The sequence below is a fragment of the Carcharhinus amblyrhynchos genome, chromosome 2 (assembly GCF_965287045.1).
Source record: "Carcharhinus amblyrhynchos chromosome 2, sCarAmb.v2.hapA, whole genome shotgun sequence".
NCBI classification, from domain to species: domain Eukaryota; kingdom Metazoa; phylum Chordata; class Chondrichthyes; order Carcharhiniformes; family Carcharhinidae; genus Carcharhinus; species Carcharhinus amblyrhynchos.
This window is the reverse complement of record NC_137325.1, coordinates 23560054-23583853: the sequence shown is the minus strand read 5'-3', so window position 1 is coordinate 23583853 and position 23800 is coordinate 23560054. Positions and strand designations below refer to the sequence as shown.

The window sequence follows — 23800 nt, the reverse complement described above, 5'->3', positions numbered from 1 at the left end:
GATAGTACCTCTCCAGGGTCTTGAGATGGCATCTATATGTAATCCAACTTTCTGAGCCATTTGGAAGAGTTGGAGAGATGACTGCCTTGAACAGAAAAACTTCAGAATAAGCGCGATGTTGTGGAAGACTCTCATCCTTAGGCGTCTAAAGGCAGTGCTCGCGGATTGAATACAATGTTGGAAAATGTTCCCCATTGAGAGGGTTTTTCCATTGATCTTGATGGAGGGAAAGACTGCAGGGCAGGTTGGTAAAAGAGTGTATTTTTGAGGTTGAAGCTGAGACTGATTCTTTGGTTATGCTTCCACAAAGGTGGCTTGGAGATTCTCTTCTGAAAGGGTGGAGAGAGCGATGTCATCCACACCCTAAAATTCCATGAGCAATGTTAGTGTCGTTTTCTTCTTAGACGTCAACCGGTTGTGGTTGAACAATTTTCCATCCCTCTTGTAGACCACTTCCATCCACTGGGAAGTTGTTCTTAACAAGGTGAAAGATGGTGGCGATGAAGATGGATAGAAGTGAGAGGGCAGTGACGCATCCCTGCTTGATTCCAGTCTTAATCTTGAAGGTTTCTGCCTTATTTCCATCAGTGAGGACTGCCATGGAGAAGTTGGAGGATGCCGATGGATTTCTCTGGACAACTGACCTTTAACACACAATTCCATAGCACTTCCCAATCGATGAAATCCATGTTGAGTGGCTGATGGTTCTCCTGGCATTTCTCTTAAACTTGTTGAGCAGTGGAAGTCATGTCATTGTTCCACGGTTTGGTCAGAAGCCACACAGGCTTTCTGGGAGGATTTCCTTAGAGACTGGGAGAAGGCAGCCAGCCAGATTCGGTTGATGAGCTTCCCAACAATGGGGAGAAAGCAGGTTTCTCAGTAGTTCCCACTCTCCGCTTGTCTCAGTTCATGAAGATAGTGGCGATGACAGCATCCCTGATGTCCGCAGGGATTTCTTCTCTGTCCCGGCTTTTCAGTAACAGCCGATGAAGTTGCTGGGTGATCCTTTCTCCACCAAGTTTGAAAACCTTCACAGGAATCTCATCCATTCCTGTGGATTTTCCATTCTTCGTGTGTTTAATGGAGGCGTCTAATTCATCCATGCTTAGTGGGCGTCCAAGCTCATCTTTGATGGAGAGTTGGAGGATTCCCTTGAACGTGACCTCATCTACAATTATATCACAGTTTAGGAATTCATTGGAGTGATCTTTTCACGAACGGCTGATGTTTTCTCCATCTCTCAAAAGGGATCATGTTTGAGGCCAAGGATGTTGGGTCCACAGATTGCCTTGGTAGGACTGGAGAAGCCCTGGGTGTAATGGGTGTCAGCGAGGAGTTACAGCTCCTTAGTTTTCTCAAACCACTATTGATTCTGGATTTCCCCAGTTCTTTTTTGTACCTTCAGCACCTTTACTGCTTGATGGGTTCTCCTCATTGTCTGCTGGTAATGTCATTTTGCCTGATGTGGAGGGATTTCCTCTTCTTGTCGAGCAGATCTTGAACGATGTGGTGCATGTTGTTGCTGAAACAATTTTGATGTTTCCTGGTCTTGTAGCTGATGTGGTTTCTTTACAGCATGTGGTGTAACCAGTAGGAGCCATCTGGGTAGCGAATTGTTGGATAGGCAATATGTGTCATGTGGTCACCAAAAGAGAGAATGCTGGACAATCTCTGCAGGTCTGGCAGCATCTGTAAGGAGAGAAAAGAGCTGATGTTTCGAGTCCAGATGACCCTTTGTCAAAGCTTAAAGGCATTGAAAGTGGGAGGTATTTATACTGCAGGGTGAGGAAATGAAAGATGAGTCATAGCCACAGAAACCAGGGGAAAAGACTGCTAATGGCAGTCCATGGAGAGAATAAAAAGTCAAACGACTGAGAAGCTAAAATGAGAAGGTAAACTGTGACAGATGAAGATGTGTGTGAGGGGCAGGGGGTTGGAATAGGTGGACAGAGATAAAATTTAGAAAAGAAGAAGCAAAGGGGCAGCAAAGGTAAGAGAAGGGGGATAAAGGAGGGGGAAAGAGTGGGTGGGGAAGAAAAATGAAGAAAAACAATAAAGAAATAGAAGGTAGAGAACAGTAAAAAAAATTAAATAAAATAGAATGAAAATATGTGTCGCGTGATATTGGTTGAGATTGGCTTTATACATGACTTGGTTTTTTCCTCCTCTTGGGTACTTTGCAGTGCAGAACAACAATATATATCAAAGTGCTTGCAATAAGGAACCCCAGGACTTATTGCTTAATTTGACAAGACCTTGTGTTGAGTTACATTGAAATGTTGCTGTGCTGCCTTTGTGTGAGACGGTAATTGAGTGAAGGCGTATGAATATACAGGATTAAGAAATCTCGTGCTGACAATGTCCTTGGTGCTTGTTTCTAACAATGTTTTAATGACTATCATGGTCTGCCTTTTTGTGTAGTAACTATACACAATGCCATGAGGAATGTAAGCATGCTTGTGCATTCGGAGCAATGAACAATAGGCAAAACATTTCCTCTCTCTGGTGATGCACCAAGTTTACAATGAAAAGCGATAAAGATGCTTCATTAAACAGCCAGTTAGATGTTGACATATGTTTACACATTTGCAAACTTGTTTGCACGAGCTTCTGCAGCCCCAGAAAATTCCTTCTAAATCTGTCCGCCTGCTCAGGTCACAACTGAGTCAGAATGATGTGCTCTCACATCTCCATCCCCTGCCTTTCTGGTGGAACTCTTCCTTGAAGGTTGGCTGTGTTTTTCATGCAGGGTCATCATCCTTTACTATATGACATTCTGCAGCGAATGTGTGATTGATGAATTCATGGCTGGCCATTTTTGAGACCTGGCAGAAGGCAGCAACAACTTATACAGCACTTCTAATGAATGAAATACCACAAGTCATGGTACACATCAGCACCAATGACATAGGTAAGAGAAGGGATGGGGATTTAAAACTGGAACTTAGGGAGCTAGGGTGGAAGCTGAGAGCCAGGACAAACCATGTTGTCATCTCTGGCTTGTTGTTGATGCCATGTGCGAGCGTGTTGAGGAACAGGGAGAGAGTGCAGATAAACACGTGGCTGCAGGGATGGTGTCGAAGGGAGGGTTTCAGTTACACGGCTAGTTGGAGCACATTCTGGGGAAGGTGGGACCTGTACAAACAGGACGGTTTGCACCTGAACCAGAGGGGCACCAATATTCTGGGAAGGAAATTTGCGCTTTGGGGGGGGGGTTTAAACTAATTTGTCAGGGGATGGGAAAACGAGCTGTAGTCAAGAAGCCAGTGTTGAGTGTAGTGAGGAGGGTATCAAGGTTGCAGGAGTATACCGGCAGACAGGTAGGTGGGTTGAAGTGCGCCTACTTCAATGCAAGGAGCATCCGGAATAAGGTAGGTGAACTTGGAGCTTGGATTGGTACTTGGGACTACGATGCTATGGCCATTACGGAGACATGTTTAGAAAAGGGACAGGAATGACTGTTGGAAGTCCTGGGGTATAGTAGGGAAGGTGGTAAAAGAGATGGAGGAGAAGCTTTGCTAATCAAGGATAGTTTAACGTCTGCTGAAAGGCAGTTCGAGGGGGATCTGCCGAGGAAATATAGGCTGAAGTTAGAAATAGGAAAGGAGCGGTCACGTTATTAGGAGTTTTCTATAGCCCCCCAAATACTAATAGAGATGCAAAGGAGGAAATTGCAAAGCAGATTATGGATAGGCATGGAGGTCAGAAGGTAGTTATCATGGGTGACTTTAACTTTCCAAATATTGATTGGAACCTTTATAGGTCAAATAGTTTGGATGGGATGCTTTTTGTACAGTGTGTGACACACAATGTGTGGATAAGCCGACAAGAAGTGGGACCACGTTGGACTTGGTACTGGGTAATGAACCGGGCCAAGTGTTACATTTGTTTGTGGGAGAGCACTTAGGAGATAGTGACCACAATTTGGTGTCTTTCATTAATGCAATAGAGAGGGAAAAGGGCCATACAGCAGGGCAAGATTTATAATTGGGAGAGGGGTAATTATGAGGCAAGAATTAGGGAGCATAAGATGGGAACAGAAACTGTTAGGTATGGACACAAATGAAAAGTGGAGCTTTTTCAAGGAACAAATACTGCGTGTCCTTGATAGGTATGTCCCTGTCAGGCAGGGAGGAAATGGTCGCATGATGGAACCATGGTTCACAAAAGAGGTTGAATGTCTTGTCAAGAGGAAAAAGTCACCTGACGAAGGGGCAAAGTCCTGAGAGCTAGTGGCTTTTGCTACCAAATGAACCCGTTGGATTTTAACCTGGCATTGTGAGACTTCTTACTGTATCTCATAAAAGACAGAGGGTGGTGGTGAATGGAAAATTTTCAGACTGGAGACCAATTACCAGTGGTGTACCACAGGGATCAGTGCTGGGTCCTCTGCTATTTGTGATTTTTATCAATGACTTGAAGGGTGGTCAGTAAATTTGCTGATGACACCAAGATTGGTGGAGTAGTGGATGAGGTGGAGGGCTGTTGTAGGCTGCAAAGAGACATTGATAGGATGCAGAGCTAGGCTGAAAAGTGGCAGATGGAGTTTAACCCTGATAAGTATGAGTGATTCATTTTGCTAGGACAAATTTGAATGCGGATTACAGGGCCAGCAGCAAGGTTCTGAGGAATGTGGAGGAACAGAGAGATCTTGGGGTTCGTGTCCACAGATCTCTGAAGGTTGCCACTCAAGTAGATAGAGCCATGAAGAAGGCTTATCGTGTGCTAGCATTTATTAACAAAGGGTTTGAGTTTAAGAGCTCTGGGATTATGCTTCAACTATACCAGACGTTGGTGAGACCACATTTGGAATATTGTATGCAGTTCAGGTTATTATAAGATTATAAGAAGGATGTGGAAGCATTGGACAGAGTGCAGAAGACATTTACCAGGATGCTGCCTGGTTTGGAGATTAGATCTTATGAGGAAAGGTTGAGGGGGCTAGGGCTTTTCTCTTTAGAACAGAGGAGGATGAGAGGTGACTGAATAGAGGTTTATAAGACGATGAGGGGGGATAGATTGGACGTTCAGAGACTATTTCCTCAGGTAGATGTAGCCGTTACTAGGGGGCATAACTATAAGGTTCATGGTGGGAGATATAGGAGAGATGTCTGAGGTAGGTTCTTTACTCAGAGAGTGGTTGGGGTGTGGAATGGACTGCCTGCTGTAATAGTGGAATCAGACACTTTAGGAACTTTCAAGCAGTAATTGAATAGGCACGTGGAGCACACAGAATGATAGGGAATCGGATAGCTTGATCTTGGTTTCGGACAAAGCTTGGCACAACTTTGAGGGCTGAAGGGCCTGTACTGTGCTGTACTGTTCTATATTCTATGTTCTGTGAGTGTCCCAAGTTGTTTCACGGGATCATTATGCAGCAGATATAACAGTGAGCCACAAAAGGGGATATATAAGGTCAGATGGCTAAAAGCTTGGTCATAGAGTGATTTCCAGAAGTGTCTTAGAGGAGAAAATCAAGGTAGAGATCGAGGCAGAATGGTGTAGTGATGAAATTCTGGAGCTTAGGGCCTAGGCAAAGCCACTAGTTTATAATTGGAGATGAACAAGAGGCCAGAATTACAGTCAAGCAGCAATCTCAGAGGTTTTAGGGTTGGAGAAGATTCCAGACATAGAATGAGGCAAGGCCATGGCAGGTTTTAAAAATAAAGAAACCCCCTCCCAGCTCCTGATTCCACTATGACCTCTGAGTTTTAATTCCCAATATGATAATTAATGTGACAATGACCAGATTTTTTTTTTTGGTTTTAATGATTGAAGGATAAATATTGGCCAGAACATCAGGAATAGCTCCTCTACTGTTCTTTGCAATTCTGACATGGGTTACTTTATATTGCCAGGTTGGAAGTGCCAAGCAACAGGCCTGAAGGAGGCATGAGGAGTGGGGTCTGAAAGGGAAGTGAGTTGTGGAGTCAAGGGGGCCTTGAAGAGTGGGTGAGAGGTGGGCGGCTGAAAGGGGGTACCGTTGGCAACCCCACAGGGGAATTCATTCACTTGTGGAGGTTGTGTTGTGGGGGTACCTGATGTCAACCTGTTAGGGGGAGATGAATGAGGGAGGAAGAGATCAGGAGGGTGGCCTGGAGGGCACCCCAATTTCTGAGGTCATGCCAATGTCTTTATGTCCCTCGCATCTCTTTCCTGGTGGGAATCACCCCACATTTGACAAAAATATGCGGGTGGATTGCAATTTGGATCATGCTGACCCACCTAGTGGGAATCTCACCAATTTTTCCACTGGGGGACAACACTTAGGGGTGAATTTTTTGATCCTACTTGCCACAGGAATTGTAGCAGGAGAGGAGCAGACCATGGAAAGGTCCGTTCATCTTGGGCAGGATTTTACGCTTTCGGGATGAAAATCCCGACTTTCAAAATTTGGGAAAATTGCGCCCATCATGAGTTTTGGGGGCATTGGCAGAAGTCATTGGGAGCAGACCTCTCTCTATCTCTCTTCACCATTGGGCCACGACAAGCAGTGCCTTGAGTGCTGAATTCTGTAACTCACATCTTGTATCTCAGGCAGGATATCCCTATTGGAATTCCTTTGTGCTAAGCATGGAGGTGCGACAGGCACAACTGTTCTCCTCATTCGCGTTTGATCTTTCACTACAGTGTCTGCTTTCTTCAAATTTGCAATATCTTTGTCAAGTCAGCCTTTGGCCTTATTGTCCTTGCCTGTTTATCGTTGGCTAATTTTCAACCACAAATTCTGTAACCAACAGTTCCTTCAGTGTGAATTAAGTCAATGGAACTGAAAATAGACCAGGATATATGACCAGCGACCAATCTGATACCTCCTACTTGTACCACTGTCCGAAGATTAATTGCTACCCCACGCTGTCAGTATAGACAGTCGTGTGGAAAATCTGTTCCAAGTGACTGGGCTCCGCAGGCCCTATGTGTAGCTCAGTGACAGGCACCGATGTAACTTGAGGCAATAAATCAATTACTAAAAAAAAAGTAGATTATGGATTCTGGTAATATACCTGTCATCTAATCTCAGGGTATGAGTGATAAGCAAAGCTGCCTGAGCTGAAATTCTTCCCTCTACAAGTTCAGTTCTGGTTCCCATTCATTGCTGTTTATATTCTAAGTCTCTGCATTCTCAAATAAAATTATCTTAAAAACACCAATACAGGAGAGTAAATTGAAGGCTATAAACTAATCCTGGGGTTGGATGGTGAGCATGCACTGTTCTTTATTGGATTTTAAGTCGTGTACCTCAGCCCCATGTTTTGAAGGATAGGCTTGCAAGGTAATTTCACAACTGAAAAATTGTATCGATTATAAAGCAAACCGAATTATTTTAAACAAATCCACCCCAACCTCACTGAACGAAGTAGACGTTTTTAAAGAACCTATGCCTCACAAAAGGTTCCCATCATTTAGAGTGATTTAAATCATGCTTTTTGAAATGCCAGTGCAGTCAAAGTAGTGAAATGATAAAGGCAAACACCAAAGAACCTGATTCAGGAGACCAGGCAGATCAACTTGTAGCATCTTACGCTTGTTGTGATGAGACGGGGAGGCACGGTGGCACAGTGGTTAGCACTGCTGCCTCACAGCACTAGGGACCCGGGTTCAGTACTGACCTTGGGTCACTGTCTGTGTTGAGTTTGCACATTCTCCCTGTGTCTACAAGGGTTTCCTCCCACAGTTCAAAGATACATGGGTTAGGTTGATTGACCATGCAAAATTAACCCTAGTGCCAGGGGATTAGCAGGGGAAATATTTGGAGTTACCGGAATAGGGCCTTAGTGGGATTGTGGCCAGTGCAGATTCAATAGGCTGAATGGCCTCCTTCTGCATTGTAGGGATTCTGTGATTCTGAAACAGAATAAATGCACAACAGAGTTCTTGTTGACATTTAACTTATGTAGAGCTCTACACACAGAGGGAGTCATAGAATCATGGAAACTCTACAGTGCAGAAGAAGGCCATTCAGCCCATCGAATCTGCACCAACAACAACCCCACCTCCAGCCCTATTCCCACAACCCCACACATTTACCACCACCGCCCCCCCAGTCCATCTAACCTATGCATTCCAGGACACTGGAGCAATTTTGCATGGCAAATCCACCTAATCCACACATCTTTGGACTGTGGGAGGAAACCGGAGCACCTGGAAGAAACCCACACAGATACACGGAGAGTGTGCAAACTCCACACAGACAGTGACCCAAGTCAGGAATTGATTCTGAATCCCTAACACTGTGAGGTAGCACTGCCAACTACTAGTATGGAGTTTGTACATTGGTGTTAATACTGCAGTGAACAGAGGGACAGTGATGTGTGGCATGACTTGCAGGAACAGGACTTCCAACGTTGGATGGGGATCTCTCTGCTGCTATTTTTGACAGCACAGCCTGGCATCAGCTGGAAGCCATCTCTGAGTTGCTGCTGTTAGAAATCTCCAGCGGTGACCTCTTGAGTTCTCCCAGTGTGACAGATGCTAAACCATTGGACTACCATCAACACATTGGAAACAATTTATCATGCATTGTATTCAGATCAATCTGTTTGTCTGCATGGTCCGTTAAACGGTAAATACAGGAATCTTGCATGTGTATGTTGACCAGAGTATTGCCTCTAAGCTCCAGGGACCCGGGTTCAATTCAGTCTTGGATCACTGTCTGTGTGGAATTTGCACATCCTCCTCATATCTACGTGGGTTTCCTCCAGGTGCACCAGTTTCCTCCCACAGTCCAAAGATGTGCAGGTTAGGTGGATAGAACATTGTACCTTAGTGTCCCAAGGTATGTAGGATTAGATAGATTAGCAGAGTAAGTGCATGGGGTTATGCAGATAGGGCAGGGCGGGGTGGATCTGGGTAGATTAGATAGATTTGTCATGGTCAATGTGTGGGGTATGTGGATGGGACAAGGTAGAGCACCCTGGGCAAGATACTCTCAGAGAGTCAGTGCAGACTCGATGGGTCTATAAAATAAAACAGCTGAGGTTTTGGCACAAGCGCAAGTCCTTTTATGGCTGCTAACTCTCATGAGAGGACCATAATGGGATTTATGCAGGATAGACCTCAGAATGAGACCTACTTCTCCCCCCAGCTTCTCCCCTCTACTGGCAATATAATAAGGTGAAGCCCATCAAGGGCATGAACCTGATTCCCATCAATTTAAATACACTTAAATATGCAGAAACGGCTTTGCACAGTGCCTTTTGGGTTTCCAATATGTTCCATTCCCTACCCCATGACTTCGACGGGAATCTCCAGTGGTTCCTAAAAATGGCATCTGTTGTGATAACAATCCAGGGCTTGGAGGTGAGTATAGCCCATGGGTGGTGAAGGAAATGATAGAGTTAGCATGCCAGGTTGGCAGTGCCAGGTTGAAGCCTCTAGGAAACCCCATTATGTTGGGGGGATGGGGCAGGGTGTCAGTGGCAATGGTGGAGGGTGGGGGGGTGTTAGGGGTGATGCCTGCTTTGCAGGAGGGATGGATGTCTGGATTGATCAGGAAGAAGGAGCGGGTGATGTCTGCATTAGTGCCCCAATGCTAACAATGATGGGGGGAGAGGGGACTTCAATTTGAGATTGGGATGCCCTTTAAAAAGAGCGCTCCAATTCCCGTGGAGCAGGCCATGCTGGCATCTTTAGGTCCAGCCCCTCAAGGATGACAGTGCAAAATATAACCCCCCTGCTTTTTTTTGGCAGTGTCAAAGGATCTGGAGAGTAAACCTGCCTATTTCTCCCAGGAGAAACAGGCAGGTTTTCAGTCAGAACCTGACACATTCCCATTCTTTGGTTCTGCCCAGCATCTGCAGAATTTCACCATCCTTGAGATAGTCTTCAACACTCATATTAAACACTTGAGCATCTTTTCTTCTCTTGGGTTTATCCATTCATTCTCAGGATGTGAGCCTCAGAGGTGACACCAGCTTTTATTGCCCACCCTGAGTTGTCCTTGAGAAGGAGTTTTTAGACTTCTGTCCTCTTGTGAAATGAATAAGAGGAAATAAAAACATTCCTCTAAAATTGCATGTTCCCCAAAAACCTGTGTTCCTGCGATATGTTTTTGTGAACGGTAGAATGATTTAATTTTGTGGCATGATCAGATTTAAATTACGAACATGTTGCCCCTTTTTGATAGCTGTCACTGTGATGTGAGAAAATCAGAATGACAATAAAAATGCATCAGCTTGTTAATTAACAGCAAAGCTTTATTAACCCAATTATCTGTTAGCTTTGCCTATACATTACTAATTGACACCTCAATATTCTGTTATTTCAGATGACTCAGAGCAGTCAATTTCTTACTGAATGTGCTGTCTACTTAAATTACTTGGGTCAATATCCTACCAGAAAGTTCTGACATTGATTTTGCATTCAATTGAACTCAAAATCATTAGTACATCATTTGGCATCAAAAAGTGTAATTCAGAATAAGTCTTTGATTGCAGAAACAGTTATCATTCATCATCAAAACTGCTCAATTTGCCACCTTTTCACATCTATATCATGGCTTCTCCTTCAGAAGTCATCAAAGTGCTCAACACTAGGGAGGCAATGGCCTAGTTGAATTATCACTAGACTATTAATCCGAAAACTCAGCTCGTGTTCTGGGGACCCAGCTTCAAATCCTTCACAGCAAATGGTGGAATTGGAATTCAATAAAAAAATGTCTGGAATTAAGAATCTACTGATGATCGTGAAACTACTGTCAATTGTTGGGAAAGCCCATCTGGTTCACTAATGTCCTTTATGGAAGGAAATCTGCTGTCCTTAGCTGGTCTGGTGTACATTTGATTCCAGACCCACAGCAATGTGGTTGACTCTCAACTGCTCTCGTGCAACTCGGAATGGACGATAAATGCCAGCCAGCCAGTGACCACTCATGTCCCATGAATGAATTTTTAAGAACCATAATAGGTTGTGCAATTTCTGGAAATAATCATTAGCATCCAGAAGTGATTACAGGATAGAAGTGACGTCAAAAGAAATCATTCTGCATCAGAGTGATCATTAGCCATCAAACGATATTATGAGGACATCAGTGTTATATTCTATGTGTTATATTAGGAAAAATAAACAACAAATCTTACTGCTGAATTTTCTCCCTCCTTCAATCAAAATGGCAGGCTCTTCATCCACTTCTGCTCTCAATGGCGGCCCCTTTTCCTGCTCCTGATAGTGATGGTGGCCCCACGCTCCCACCCTAATTCCCCCCACATTCTGCTCTGAATCTGTGATGCCCCTGCATTCTACTCGCCCCTCTGCCAACTCTCAATCTCAGTGATGCCCCTCCATTCCACCCTGCCCCCCCCCACCTCCCCTCAAATCTCAATCTCAGTGGTGCCCCTCCATTCCACCCTGCCTCCCCCCGATCGCCCCCCAAGCTCTCGATCTCAATGGTGGCTCTGCTGTCCCACAGACTTGGATTATTCCCTCCCCTGACCTCTCCCAACACCAATACTCTGCCTGTTTCCTCTGCCTTCTGCTGTTGCTGGATCTCCTGCACCCCAGCCATGAGTGCTGCACCCCATGTGCCTCGGACTGTGGGAGGAAATCAAAACACCTCCAGGGAAAACAGACAGACGGTGACCCAAGCTGGGAATTGAACCTGAGTCCCTCACAGTGCCAGGGACCCGGGTTTGATTCCCGGTTTGGATCACTGTCTGTGTAGAGTCTACATGTTCTCCCCGCTCCAGTTTCCTCCCACAGTGCAAAAAACGTGCTGGTTAGGCACACTGACCATGCTAAATTCTCCCTTGGTATACCCGAACAGGCACCGGAGTGTTCTGACTAGGAGATTTTCACAGAAACTTCATTGAGGTTCTGGCCTTGTCCCCTGAACACCTCACTGAAAGCAGAAAACTGCTGGAGGAGGGAGGGAGGTGGTGCAGTCTGAATGGGGGAAAAGGATAGTGGGGGAGGGAGGTTTTGCAATTTTGGAGGGGTGATGTGCTGGTAAGAGAGGTGTGCATCTGGGTGGCCAGGCTGTACAGCCCAGAGAAAGGGCATTTGTGGGTACAAATGTAAATTCAATCTTAATGAATAATGATCATTATTTTCATTCATTCATGGGACATGGGCATCACTGGCTGGCCAGCATTTATTGCCCATCCCTAGTTGCCCTTGAGAGGGTGGTGATGAGCTGCCTTCTTGAATCGCCGCAGTCCATGTTCTGTGGGTTGATCCACAATGCCATTAGGGAGGGAATTCCAGGATTTTAACCCAGCGACTGAGAAGGAACAGCGATATATTTCCAAGTCAGGATGGTGAGTGGCTTGGAGGGCAATTTTCAGGTGGTGGTGTTCCCATATATCTGCTGCCCATGTCCTTCCAGATGGAAGTGGTCATGGGTTTGAGAGGTGCTGTCTAAGGATCTTTGGTGAATTGCCGCAGTGCATCTTGTGAATAGTATGTACTGCTGCTACTGAATGTCCGTGGTGGAGGGAATGGATATTTGTAGAAGTGGTGCCAAGCAAGTGGGCTGCTTTGTCTTAGATGGTGTCAAGTTTTTTGAGTGTTGTTATATATTGTTGAATGTCAAAATAATGAAGTTGATGATTTAGATCATGAAATAATCCTTTTATTGTTTTTGTGATGTGGAATATCGCAAATTTATTCGTTCACATAAATACTGAGTACATTCTTGAGTCAATTAAGATTGGGTATACATGTCAACAATTGTCACTTCTGTAATTTTTCAATTTTCTGCACAAAAAAAAAGCAGAGATCATGAACGTGCCCCGCAAATGGATTTTCATTAAGAGAAGAGACAGTATTAATTAAAGGTTGAGGAGGGGGGATGCAGTCAAGGGTGCAGAAGTAGGGAGGGTGGATACAGGAGGTAAAAATCAGTTGATAATGATAAGGTGTTTAACTGATCATAACTGTTCCTGTGCCTATATTAAGAGATCATCTGGAACTGTGTTTGGGAAATTTGCCAAAATTTGTGTAAGCGCTGTTCCTCCAGATCCACACATCCCCACTATAATAATCATTATAGTGATTTGTGCACTGACCCTAAATTAAACAGTCGACACACTGCTTGCCTACGCTGCATCTGCTGTGACTGAGAAAACTCATCTGAAACTCACGTCTATTTTGTCATGATCGTCCGAGTTTACAGTCTTAGGCACTGGTCGAACTGGGAGATCTCACCTGTGGTAATATGTAAGTTCGGTTTGGACAAAAATTGGAATTTCTTGTCCAAGCACTCTGGCTACATGCAAAAGTGCTTTACTATCAATTTTCAACATTGAAAGAAAAAGCAAAGAACTAATATTTTTCTCTGTCATGTGAAGAGAGTTTTTAACACTGGCCAAAATTGTAAGTATATAATGGAGACAATTCAAGGTACAGAAGAAATTTTGACAACATTCTCTGCTTTATTTGAGGATCTTTGACCTGTCTTCAGTGATATAGGTCCACAATTTTGAAATTTGTGCAAGGTGAACCAAGTGCAAAAACCTAGGTGTCACAGACCCAAAGATTGGTGGTATAGTTGACCAGCATTGTTGAAGGCTCAGAGAACTCACTCGAGGCATTTAAATTTCCAAAATATTGGTTGAAGGAGAGTTCCATATTAAACCTGCTGGCTACACCTCAGAGATTTGAATGCAAAGTCGAGGTTGGCAGCCCAGTGCAGTACGGAAGGAGTGCAGTTCTGTCTTTCAGTTTATTTTTTATCACAGTTGGCAAAGGTGCAATGTCATTACCTGTCCAATAAAGAGAGACAAGAAATAAGCAAAGTACTTGCATTGATAAAGCCACTTCCATAATCTTAGAGCATTCCAACCTGCTTTACAGACCACAAAATACCTTTGAGTTGTAGTCACTGTTGCCAGGTCGGAAACGCAACAGCCAATTTGTGCACAGCAAATTCCTATTGGAGGAAGGAATTGCTTACTCATAAGGTACAACTGATAACAATAGGACTCAGGAAAATATTTACTGATTTATTAAGTATTCTAACCATCATTATTAACAATAATTAAACATATGCTTAAGAACAACACCAACAAGTCTTTAACCCAGAGAATCCTGAAGTTATCACCCAAGTGTTTGACTGATCCAGCCCCATCAAATTCTGATTCTCCCTTCCAGCATGGACCGTTTTATCTCATGTTTCCACAATTCTGCTATGTTTCAATATTACCCATTGGTCTTCTCATATTTTCAGTGCCCCTTATCAGTGACTTCAGTTGACACATTCTGATGGATCCATCAATCAAATGCTTAAGTTGCTCAGTTACAGGACTATCAAAAGCATACTAATCATTCATCACCCTGGACTCTATTACATTCGAGAGTTGTTACCTTCCAAGGTAGTCTTTGCATGCAACTGTTTATGTCTCAATGCAGATACCTTTGACTTTACAGACACATAACTGTATCACTTCTGTGTCCTTATGAAGTTATAAGACAAATTATTTAACCAGACACTTTCAATGAGCTCCTGCAAACTCCTGCGGTCTTGTCTCACCGCCTACCCATGTCAAAAAGATAATCAAACTGTTGGCGAAATCAGTTCTAATTGGAAAAATTCCTGAACACAATTAAAATAATGTTTCACAAAATCAATGTTAGTCCCATTTGACTGGCCCTTCACAAACAGACCCACAAATAGCAATGGATAATGACCAGAAAATTTAATGATGTTGGTTGAGGGATAACATTGTAAAGGACACCTAACTTCAAAAGTAGTACCAAGGGATCTGTTTTGCCCACTTGAGAGAGTGGGCAGGTCTTCAGCTTAGAGTCTCATCTGAAAGAGGGCGCCCTCTGAGAGTGCAGCGTTCCCTCAGTGTCACACAGAATGTCAGTCGAGATAATGTGGTGAGGTCTGTGAAGTGGGATTTCATAGGAGCATTGAATCAAAGAATCCCTTCAGTGCAGAAGGAGGCCATTCAGGCCAATGAGTCTGCACCAAATCTCTGACAGAGTATCTTATACAGGCCCTCTTCCCTGCCCTATCCCCATAACCCTACACATTTACCATGGCTAATCCTTCAGCATGGTAGCACAGTGGCTAGCACTGCTGCCTCACAGCACAAGGGACCCGGGTTCAATTCCAGGCTTGGGTCACCATCTGTGTGGAGTCTGCACGTTCTCCCCATGTCTGCATGGGTTTCCTGCAGTTCCACTTTCCTCCCACAGTCTGAAAGATGTGCTGGTTAAGTGCAATGACTGTGCTAAATTCTCCCTCAATGTACCCAAATAGGTGTGGTGACTAGATTTTCATAGTGGCTTTTTTGCAGTGCTAATGTAAGCCTATTTATGACATGCAAACTCCACATAGTCATCCAAGTGAACCTGGGTCCCTGGCACTGGTAGCTGTGCTGTCCACCGTGCCACCGTGTTACCCATAACTTTCTGACCACTGAGCCAGAACTGATTCCACTAATGGCTTCCTTCCTTACTCTGTAAAGATGCCGATGTTTCTGGCCAGAGAAGGTATAGGGGATTTACTAAATGGCAGGCAAAGTGCGGGTTGAAAAGGCGCAAGGGGCAGACAGGAGTTGTATGCTGACTGGAATTGGAAGCAGCCACATGATGTATATGATGTGTTAGACAGTATTACACGCTAAGTAGGAAAGGTAAATAAAATATGATGGAGGTGGATCATAGGAAATATAAGGCCTGAATTTCACTCTGATAGAGAGGCTATCTGTCATAGAAAAAAATGACAGATCCAGAAGCCTTTCCCCAAATTCTGCACCTACCACTATTGTGGACATTGGAATGAGCCCAGGTTGAGATTTGCAAATGTGCAATTCACTGAGGCAGCTGCCTACAGAAGCCAACAGTTGCTTCCATTTATGTGACTTTGGTGTGAGAGATATCTGAAACCCAATGTGTGGAGAGAAGATGTGGAGACCAGACCTGAACTTCGTGCATTCATTTAAACAGCTATTCTTGGGTACCCTTTTGAAGAAGTAAGGTACCCTATGGATATGGTGCAACATGCCATTTGGTAAGGTGAGGTGTTCTAGAGGCCAGGTGCCCTTTAGGAAAGTTGAATGCCTTTTAAGGTTGCTAAAAAAAATAGTCAGGAATTTGGTGAAAAGTGCATGAACATCTTGGAATAGTGAAGATCACTAGAAGCTTCACAAACAGTGGTTAAAAATGCCAAGATGAATTATCAGTAGGAGTTAATAAAAACTCTGTTAAAAGTACCCAGAAGACCTGTTAAACAGAGCTGTCAAAACAACTGTTTAAAGTGTGAAAATGAACTGTCAAAGGAAGCTATCAAGGCAGTCAAAACTCCTGCCTTTTAACTCTTTGTAAATACATTTGGGAGGTTTTTTTTAAATCAGTGCTTGCTATTTCACTTTATCTGTTGACATAAATCTAAGGGTTTCCATTACTGGATTAATGCTGCATGACTGATTTTGCAGCCATTCATTATTACAATAGGGTGCCTATCATTTCACAATTTGACAGTTTCAAGTGGATGTGGACTCCTTGGAGTGGGACAATTCTTGTTTTTGTGAGGATAATGCAGATGTTGAAGTGTTTGTTGTTGTAAGCTATAATGTTTTTGAAGCAATTTTTGGATCAGAGTTTTTTATTAATAAGGGTCATAGCAGACACTTGGAACTTTATGGTAACCTAGTCTCAGGATGGATGCTGAAGTCTGCCCATGGTAGATACTAAATGGGTTGGCGTGGTAATTATAGGGAAAAGGATTGGTGTGGGGAGACTTTGACATTAAGTTGGCACATAGGCTATAAAGAGCCATGGGGTGGGGGTGGGGGGAAGAGTTGGGTGAAAAGCCATAGTTTGGAATGTGGCCCTATGGGGGTACATGTAGAGGCATAGGATGGCATAGAGGATATAAAGGACGATGGAGGTTGGCAGGGAGCTTAGGTTGACATAGTGGTAGTAAGGACCAGAGGGCAGAGGTGGACATGAAGGCTCTCAAGGGCCACAGGGTGAGCAGAGGGGCATAGATCCACATGAACGGTGTGAGGGGCTACAGGCACTTGAACTACGCATGAGGCTATGCATGATAGCCTGGGATGGTTGGGCCATGGAGAGTGCATGGAGGTGTTCGATGTTTTCCTGTTTGTTTTATTAAACTATGACACAGTGTGGGGGGAAGCCAAAGTGGGCCTTCCACCCAGCCCACCTCTCTATCTGGCAACCTCCACAATCGTGCAGAGTCATCTAGCCCATGCCCAGGGAACCTGGCTACACCAGAATGAAAATCTGACATTCAGTTAGACATTCTTAGAAGCTGCGTTTGTGGAATCAGGAATTCTCTCAATTCTGTGATCCATGGATAAAAATCTTGGCCCAAGTGTCCCAACCCAGCCTTGCCTTCCGTATTTAAGGTCAGTCCCGCCCCTGATCAGTCCACCAGGAATATACATAGGCATCAGTCACTCTCAATCAGAGGTGGAACACACAACCCCAGATCTGCTTAGCATTTTGATTGAGAGCTGATTAAACTAATCTCTGCCATGCAGACTTAATAGATTGCTAATCTTTCAGCACAAAGTGCTGAGTTCGGAAATCTGATCTTTTAATCATTAGGTTTCAACTTGGTACAGACTAAAATCATCTTTAAATGACTGTCGAGCTTAAATGAAGATTCCTTTTTTTAGAAGTTTGAATTCCAGGACGTGAGTTGATGTTAGGGAAAAAAAGAGATATGGAGGCACTGGGAAAGGTGCAAAAAAAGATTTACAAGAATGAGACTAGATCTGAGATGGTGCAACAGTAGTTAGCACTGCTGCCTCACAGCGCCAAGGACCCAGGTTCAATCCCGGCCTCGGGTCACTGTCTCTGTAGAGTTTGCACATTCCCCCTGTGTCTGCACTGGCTTCCTCTGGGCGTTCCGGTTTCCTTGCACAGTTCAAAGGTGTGCGTATTAGGTTGATTGGCTACTCTAACTTGACCCTAGTGCCAGGGGGATTAGCAGGGTATAGACGTGGGGTTACGGGAAAAGGGCCTGGGTGGGATTGTGGTCGGTGCAGACTCGATGAGCGAGCCAAATGGCCGCCTTCTGCACTGTTGATATTCTATGGACTGTCACCCTGAGAGGCTGTTTTCTCGAGAAAAGAGGAAGCTGAAGGGTGACTCAAAAGAGATCTTTAAGTTTCTGAAAGGTTTAATGGGTGGAGTACATTCTTTGAGAGGGAGCCTAATAAGCAAGGGGAAGTTAGATAATGATAGGAGGGAGAATGAAGATTTTATGCTAGGCTGCATTTGTCTGGGAGGAGAGTTCTGGGAAGCATTAATCCTGACCTTGTCCTGTTTCTATCCTATGTAACTCTATGTAATGCATGGAGGCACATGCCTGTTATCTTAATGTGATTTTTTTTGTTTCTTTTCCCTTCCTCGTGCAATTCCCTATGCAGGAGTTATGCCAGTTCCAGACCAGCCATCTGTATCTGAAAAAAATAGCTTACTGAGCCCCATGCTGACTGCTTCCAATGGAGATGGCTCTGAGCCAGAGACCACTTCTGCTATTTTGGCTTCAGTCAAAGAACAGGTAGGTACCCATGTTCAGCTTTCCTAAATGTGTAGCATGCTGAGCGCAAAACTGTGTCTGTGTTTGTGCTTTTCATCAGGCGAAGGGATGGGGGGAAGAAAAAAACACTGTGAGAATCCCAAACTCTGACACACAAAACTCGTGGAGTATATCTATTCCACTGGCACTGATTACAGTTAAGAGTTGCCAGCTCTCCAGAATTGTCCTATCCTCTGTCAGAATGGAAACTTATCTCCAGGACAGTGCATCCAGGAGAAATATCAAAGGGGCATTAATTTTTTTATTTCACTTTCTTTGAACACTTCTGTTGATTAGTTACCAAACAATGGAGTTGGAGTTGTGGGGGGTGATGGGGCAGAGGCTGTTTCTTTCAGTCAAAAATTAGCCAATCAGATCTGACAATTGAAGTGGGAGGCCTCATGGGTATGGACCTTTTGGGTGACTAATGGTCGGAGATTGGGTATTTGGGGCAGCGGGAGACAGACGTTGGAATTTTGCAGCTTCGCTTGTAAGATCTCGTCCAAGGCCAACGGAGAATGCTGTTCTGTGAGCCTCACCCGCCCGATTCCGGAATGGTGTTGGTAAAATTCTGGCCAGAGTGCCTCCAGGAACTCATTGCGCCAGAGTTGGTAACCTGAAGTAAAGTATCTATAGGCCGTTAGGAAGAGGCAAAATTGTTGACTGCAATTTGAAATGTGTCGATTTGTAAAAAAAAACACTTGTTAGAATTTGAAGTTTTGCATTGGAAATGTGATGGTACGTTTGAACTGCTGAAACCCAAACCGGGAGAAATTTATATCGCAGTGCTTCATACTAAATTATTACTTTCGTTTTAAAACAATGTGAATAAAACCTCTGGAGATGGTCCGATTCTTCCAGTACAGCATGTTCTTGGAAAAAGTGTACATTCAACTGAGATGAAATTTTTGAAAACCAGTCTTCTGATTCATTATTAGTTGTGTTTGGACATTTGTCTCCACTTAGCATGTTTAAAGAGTCTGCCCTCTGACTCATGGAAATAACTAACTGAATGCAATTTTCATTTTCCGCTTTGTGACTACTTTAGCATTGGCTTGTTGGAAAAGTCAATTGATCAGTCCTATGTTAAGCCATCATTAAAATTTTGTCAACCGTTTGTTTCAAACCAGAATTTACAGACGCCTCACTGTCAAATGTGTGTGGGTTTAAGCTTTAATGAATGCGCATTGATTTGATTTATTATTGTCACACATATTAGGATACAGTGAAAAGTATTTTTTCTTGCGAGCTATGTAGACAAAGCATCCCATTCATAAAGTACATAGGGAAGTAGGAAAGGGTGCAGAATGTAGTGTTAAAGTCATAGCTAGGATGTAGAGGAAGATTAACCTAATATATGGTAGGCCCATTCAAAGGTCTGACGGCAGTAGGGGAGAAACTGTTTTTGAGTTGGTTGGTATGTGATCTCAGATTTTTGTAAGTCTTCAGGATCCTGAGGATCGCTAAATCTGTAAGAGATTGAGATAGAACTTTGCTAGAAAGTTTAAAGGGAGTTAGAGTTAAGTTTTAAAAGCATAGAGTGAGAGTAATAGAATTATGTTTCTACTCGTAGGAAAAACTAAAATCAGAAGGCACAACCTCAGGCTGATGGGCCGATCCTTCAAAACAGAGATGAAGAGGAATTTCTTCAGCCAGAGAGTGGTGAATCTGTGGAAGTCTTTGCCACAGAAGACTGTGGAGGCCAGGTCATCAAATGTCTTTAAGACAGATAGATAGGTTCTTGATTAATAAGGGGGGTCAGGGGTTCAGGGGAAAAGGCAGGAGAATGGGGATGAGAAAAATATCAGCCACGATTGAAAGGTGGAGCAGACTCGATGGGCCAAGTGGCCTAATTCTGCTCCAATGTCTTATGATCTTATTGTCTTATAATTAGAGGATATGCTGGGGACGGCTCGCAAGAAGTTGCTTCACTCTGGCACCATCTTGAATCAGATTGCATGTTTTCTGTTGCATTGATTTTGTTTCCCAATGAGTTGGTATTATCCATCTTCCAGAGTCTAACCCGCCGTCACTATACATTGCACCCTGCACAGCGGAGTTGATGGTCCCCATTAAATGAAGATGTTTCTTTTCACCTTCCGCCACATGCATTTGCATTCTGAAACCTTTTGTCTTAGCAGCTGAAGAAAATTGTCGGCTACTTCATTGATAAAGATGACCAAGTTGTGTTTTCGGTGAAATAGTATCCAGCTACGTCTATTTCGATAAAATAGTACCCAGCATGGTTGCTCAGAGTGGAGGGTTTATTGCACGCAGTGCAATGAAACCTAGAAGGGATTGCTGCATAATCACTGTGTTGGAACGACAAGTTGCAGGATTCTGAGGGTAAGGGCATATAAAATGACAGTGACTGTAATGACAGCACGGACAGACTGCAGTAATATATGGTTCTATTGATTGGCTAAAGGGATGATATACAGAATACATCAGCATTTCAGGATAGAAAAAAAAAATGGCACAACATGTTGATGACTGGTGACAGAATCATTACTGGATAAAGTTACATTGGTGTTCTGTATTTCATTTTTATTCTTAGTGCTTTAAACTCCACTGTGAGGAAGGGATCTTTTTTCTAAAAACAGCCTATTAAAATTAAAGGGTGTCAAAGAATTGCTGACTCCTTTGAGAAAATGGATTGCAACACAGGAATAGGATTTAAGATTACACATACTGCAGGGCTTTTGAGGAAGGGCACCTACTTGGAAACTATAGAAGTAGAACAACAGATATCAGCATATATAAACAGGATGCCAGGTGCTTCCCTCTTACGGTCCTCCATGCCCCTGACTCCTCTCCACCCCCATCCACCTCCTGCCCCATCACTGCTGGTTACACCCTTGCTGGACCCAAATCCTGGCGTAAGCTGCCAGCCTTCTGCTCCACTCCCTGGTGCTGTAGAGTTCAGCAAGGAAAAGCATTGATCTCAAACAGAACTGCACAAAGCTGACCATTGCGCACCACCTTTAAGTGAATGTGAACTGGATCCCATGAGATGCTAATGCACCGCGGACGTTATCTTAAAGGTAGGTCATTATTTTTAAAAGTTTTACGCAAATAAGTATTCATAGACTGCAAATGCATTGCAAGTGAGAACTAGTCACAGAATGGTGTCAGGCCCAACATGTCACAGACACACTGCTGGCTTAATCTCCTGTGTCTCAACTCACTGTCGGGAAATGGAATCACAGAATTGCTAGGGCACAGATGAGGCCGTTTGGCCCATTATGTCTGCACCGGCTCTCCGACTGGGCTTCATGACTTAGTACCATTCACCTGCCTTTTTCCTTTACTCCTGCACAGTTATAATCATCCGCTGCCCTCTTGAGTGGATTGATTGACCCTGCTTCCACCACACTTTCAGGCAGTGCTTTTCAAGCCCAAACCACTAGTTATATGAAAAGGTTTTTTCGCACACCACATTTACTTCTTTTGAGAATCACTTTAAATCTGTGCCTTCTCGTTCTTGATCCTTTTACAAGTGGGAACGGTTTCTCCCTGTGTGCTATGTTCAGCCCTCCTCATGATTTTGAACATCCTGACAAGTATCCTCTCAGCCTTCTTCTCTCCAAGGAGAACAGTCCCAACCTCTCCAACCCACCTTCATAACTAAAGTTTCTCATCCTCGGGACCATTCTTGTCAACCTCATCTGCACTCTTTCCAATCCTTCCTACAATGTGGCATCCAGAACTCCACACAATATTTCACCTGAGGCCTACCTAATATCTTGGATTAGTTCAGCATAACCTCCTTGCTCTAGTACTCTATGCTCCCTTTAATAAAACTCAGAATACTGTATGTTTATTAATCGCCCTCACTATCTGCCCTGCCACCTTCTATGCCTTCTGCACATATACACCCATGTTCCTCTGCTCCTGCGCTCCCTTAGGAATTTTACCCCTTATTTTCTCTTGTCCTTTTACCAAAACACATCACCTCACACAGCCAAAATTTCAGCTCCCTCTTTATTCTGTCACCCTGCACTCTGTTTCCCACTCTTGCAGGTTCCCCTCCTTTGACTGAGACAGGCAAGGTGCATCTTATCACTGAGAGGCAGGGGACACCCAAGTCACCTTACTGATCATACTACTATTGTAATCACTAATCTTGAGGAGATGGGTAGCACTCATAGCACCAGGGACTTGGGTTCAATTCCAGCCTCAGGTGACCATCTGTGTAGAATTTACATGCTCACTTGTGCCTGCACCAATAACAATCCTACCCAGGCCCTATTCCTGTAATTCCACATATTAACCTTGCTGATCCCTCTGATACTAAGGGTCAATTTAACATGGCCCACACATCTTTGGAGTGTGGGAGGAAACCGAAGCACTCAGAGGAAACCTACACTGACACGGAGAGAACATGCAAACTCCTTGAGCCCCCGAGGCCTGAATAGAACCCAGGTGCCTCGCACTGTGCGGCAGCAGTGCTAACCAATGTGTCACCGTGCCGCCTGTCACTTACTCTTCTCTCGTCTCCCGCTTTTTTTTTTACCTTGTTATGTTTTGGATGAGATCTGAAGTCAGATGAGATCTCATTAAAAGATCCCGCGGAACTATTCAACCCATTTCCCTGGACAATACTCAGCCCTTGAACAACATTTGTACAAGCAGATTATCTCCTCATTATCACATTGCTGGTTCTGTGACCTTGCTGTGTAGAAATCGGCTGTTGTATTAGCTACATTATTTTGGAAATGCTTCATTGAGGCCTCGGAATTGACTTGTGGTCATGAAATCCTCTAAATCAGAGTCTTTCAGTCAAATCCTTTCCCCCGGTGAAATGCTTTTCTAATAAGCGGCGGACGGTGTCAATCTATGCAGAGTATCCAAAAAACGTTCTGCAGGTAATCACCTTCTGCAATTCCTTCACTCCCTTCAATAGGGAATAAATTGGGATGGGGTAAGAAATTAACAATTTTACAATACAGCCATAAATAAAGCCCGTTCTGATGAATCCATTAGAACATTCAATAGCCAGGTAAATCTGAAGAATAATGTTAATGCTCTCACAGCGGTTGATTCCCCCACATGAAAGTGGCTGAGTTTATAAAATAAAGAAACCTCCTGGCAGCTCTGACAAGCGTGCATGAGCTTCAGTGTACATTAGTAATAAATATTCCCAGTGTTTTATAGTTGTGTCCCTTGTCCGGCCTTGCCTGCTACAGTGTTAACTTTGCTCAGTGCTATAGCTGAAAGCCCCGTGGCTGTTGCCTGCTCACAGCATTGTTTGGAGGTCTTTTGAATTAAATGACAGGATGAGTGTTTATTGGAACA

General features: G+C 43.9%; 1 protein-coding gene across 3 annotated transcripts in view; it reads left to right on the top strand.

Moving 5' to 3' along the window:
* ctnnd2b (catenin (cadherin-associated protein), delta 2b) overlaps window positions 1-23800 on the top strand; it is a 1166477-nt gene that overhangs the window by 406051 nt on the left and 736626 nt on the right. For all 3 annotated transcript variants that reach the window (XM_080203490.1, XM_080203498.1, XM_080203509.1), the window contains exon 3: window positions 18351-18484. In XM_080203490.1, coding sequence (XP_080059616.1) covers window positions 18351-18484 — 134 coding nt within the window. The remainder of the gene's footprint in view (window positions 1-18350; window positions 18485-23800) is intronic.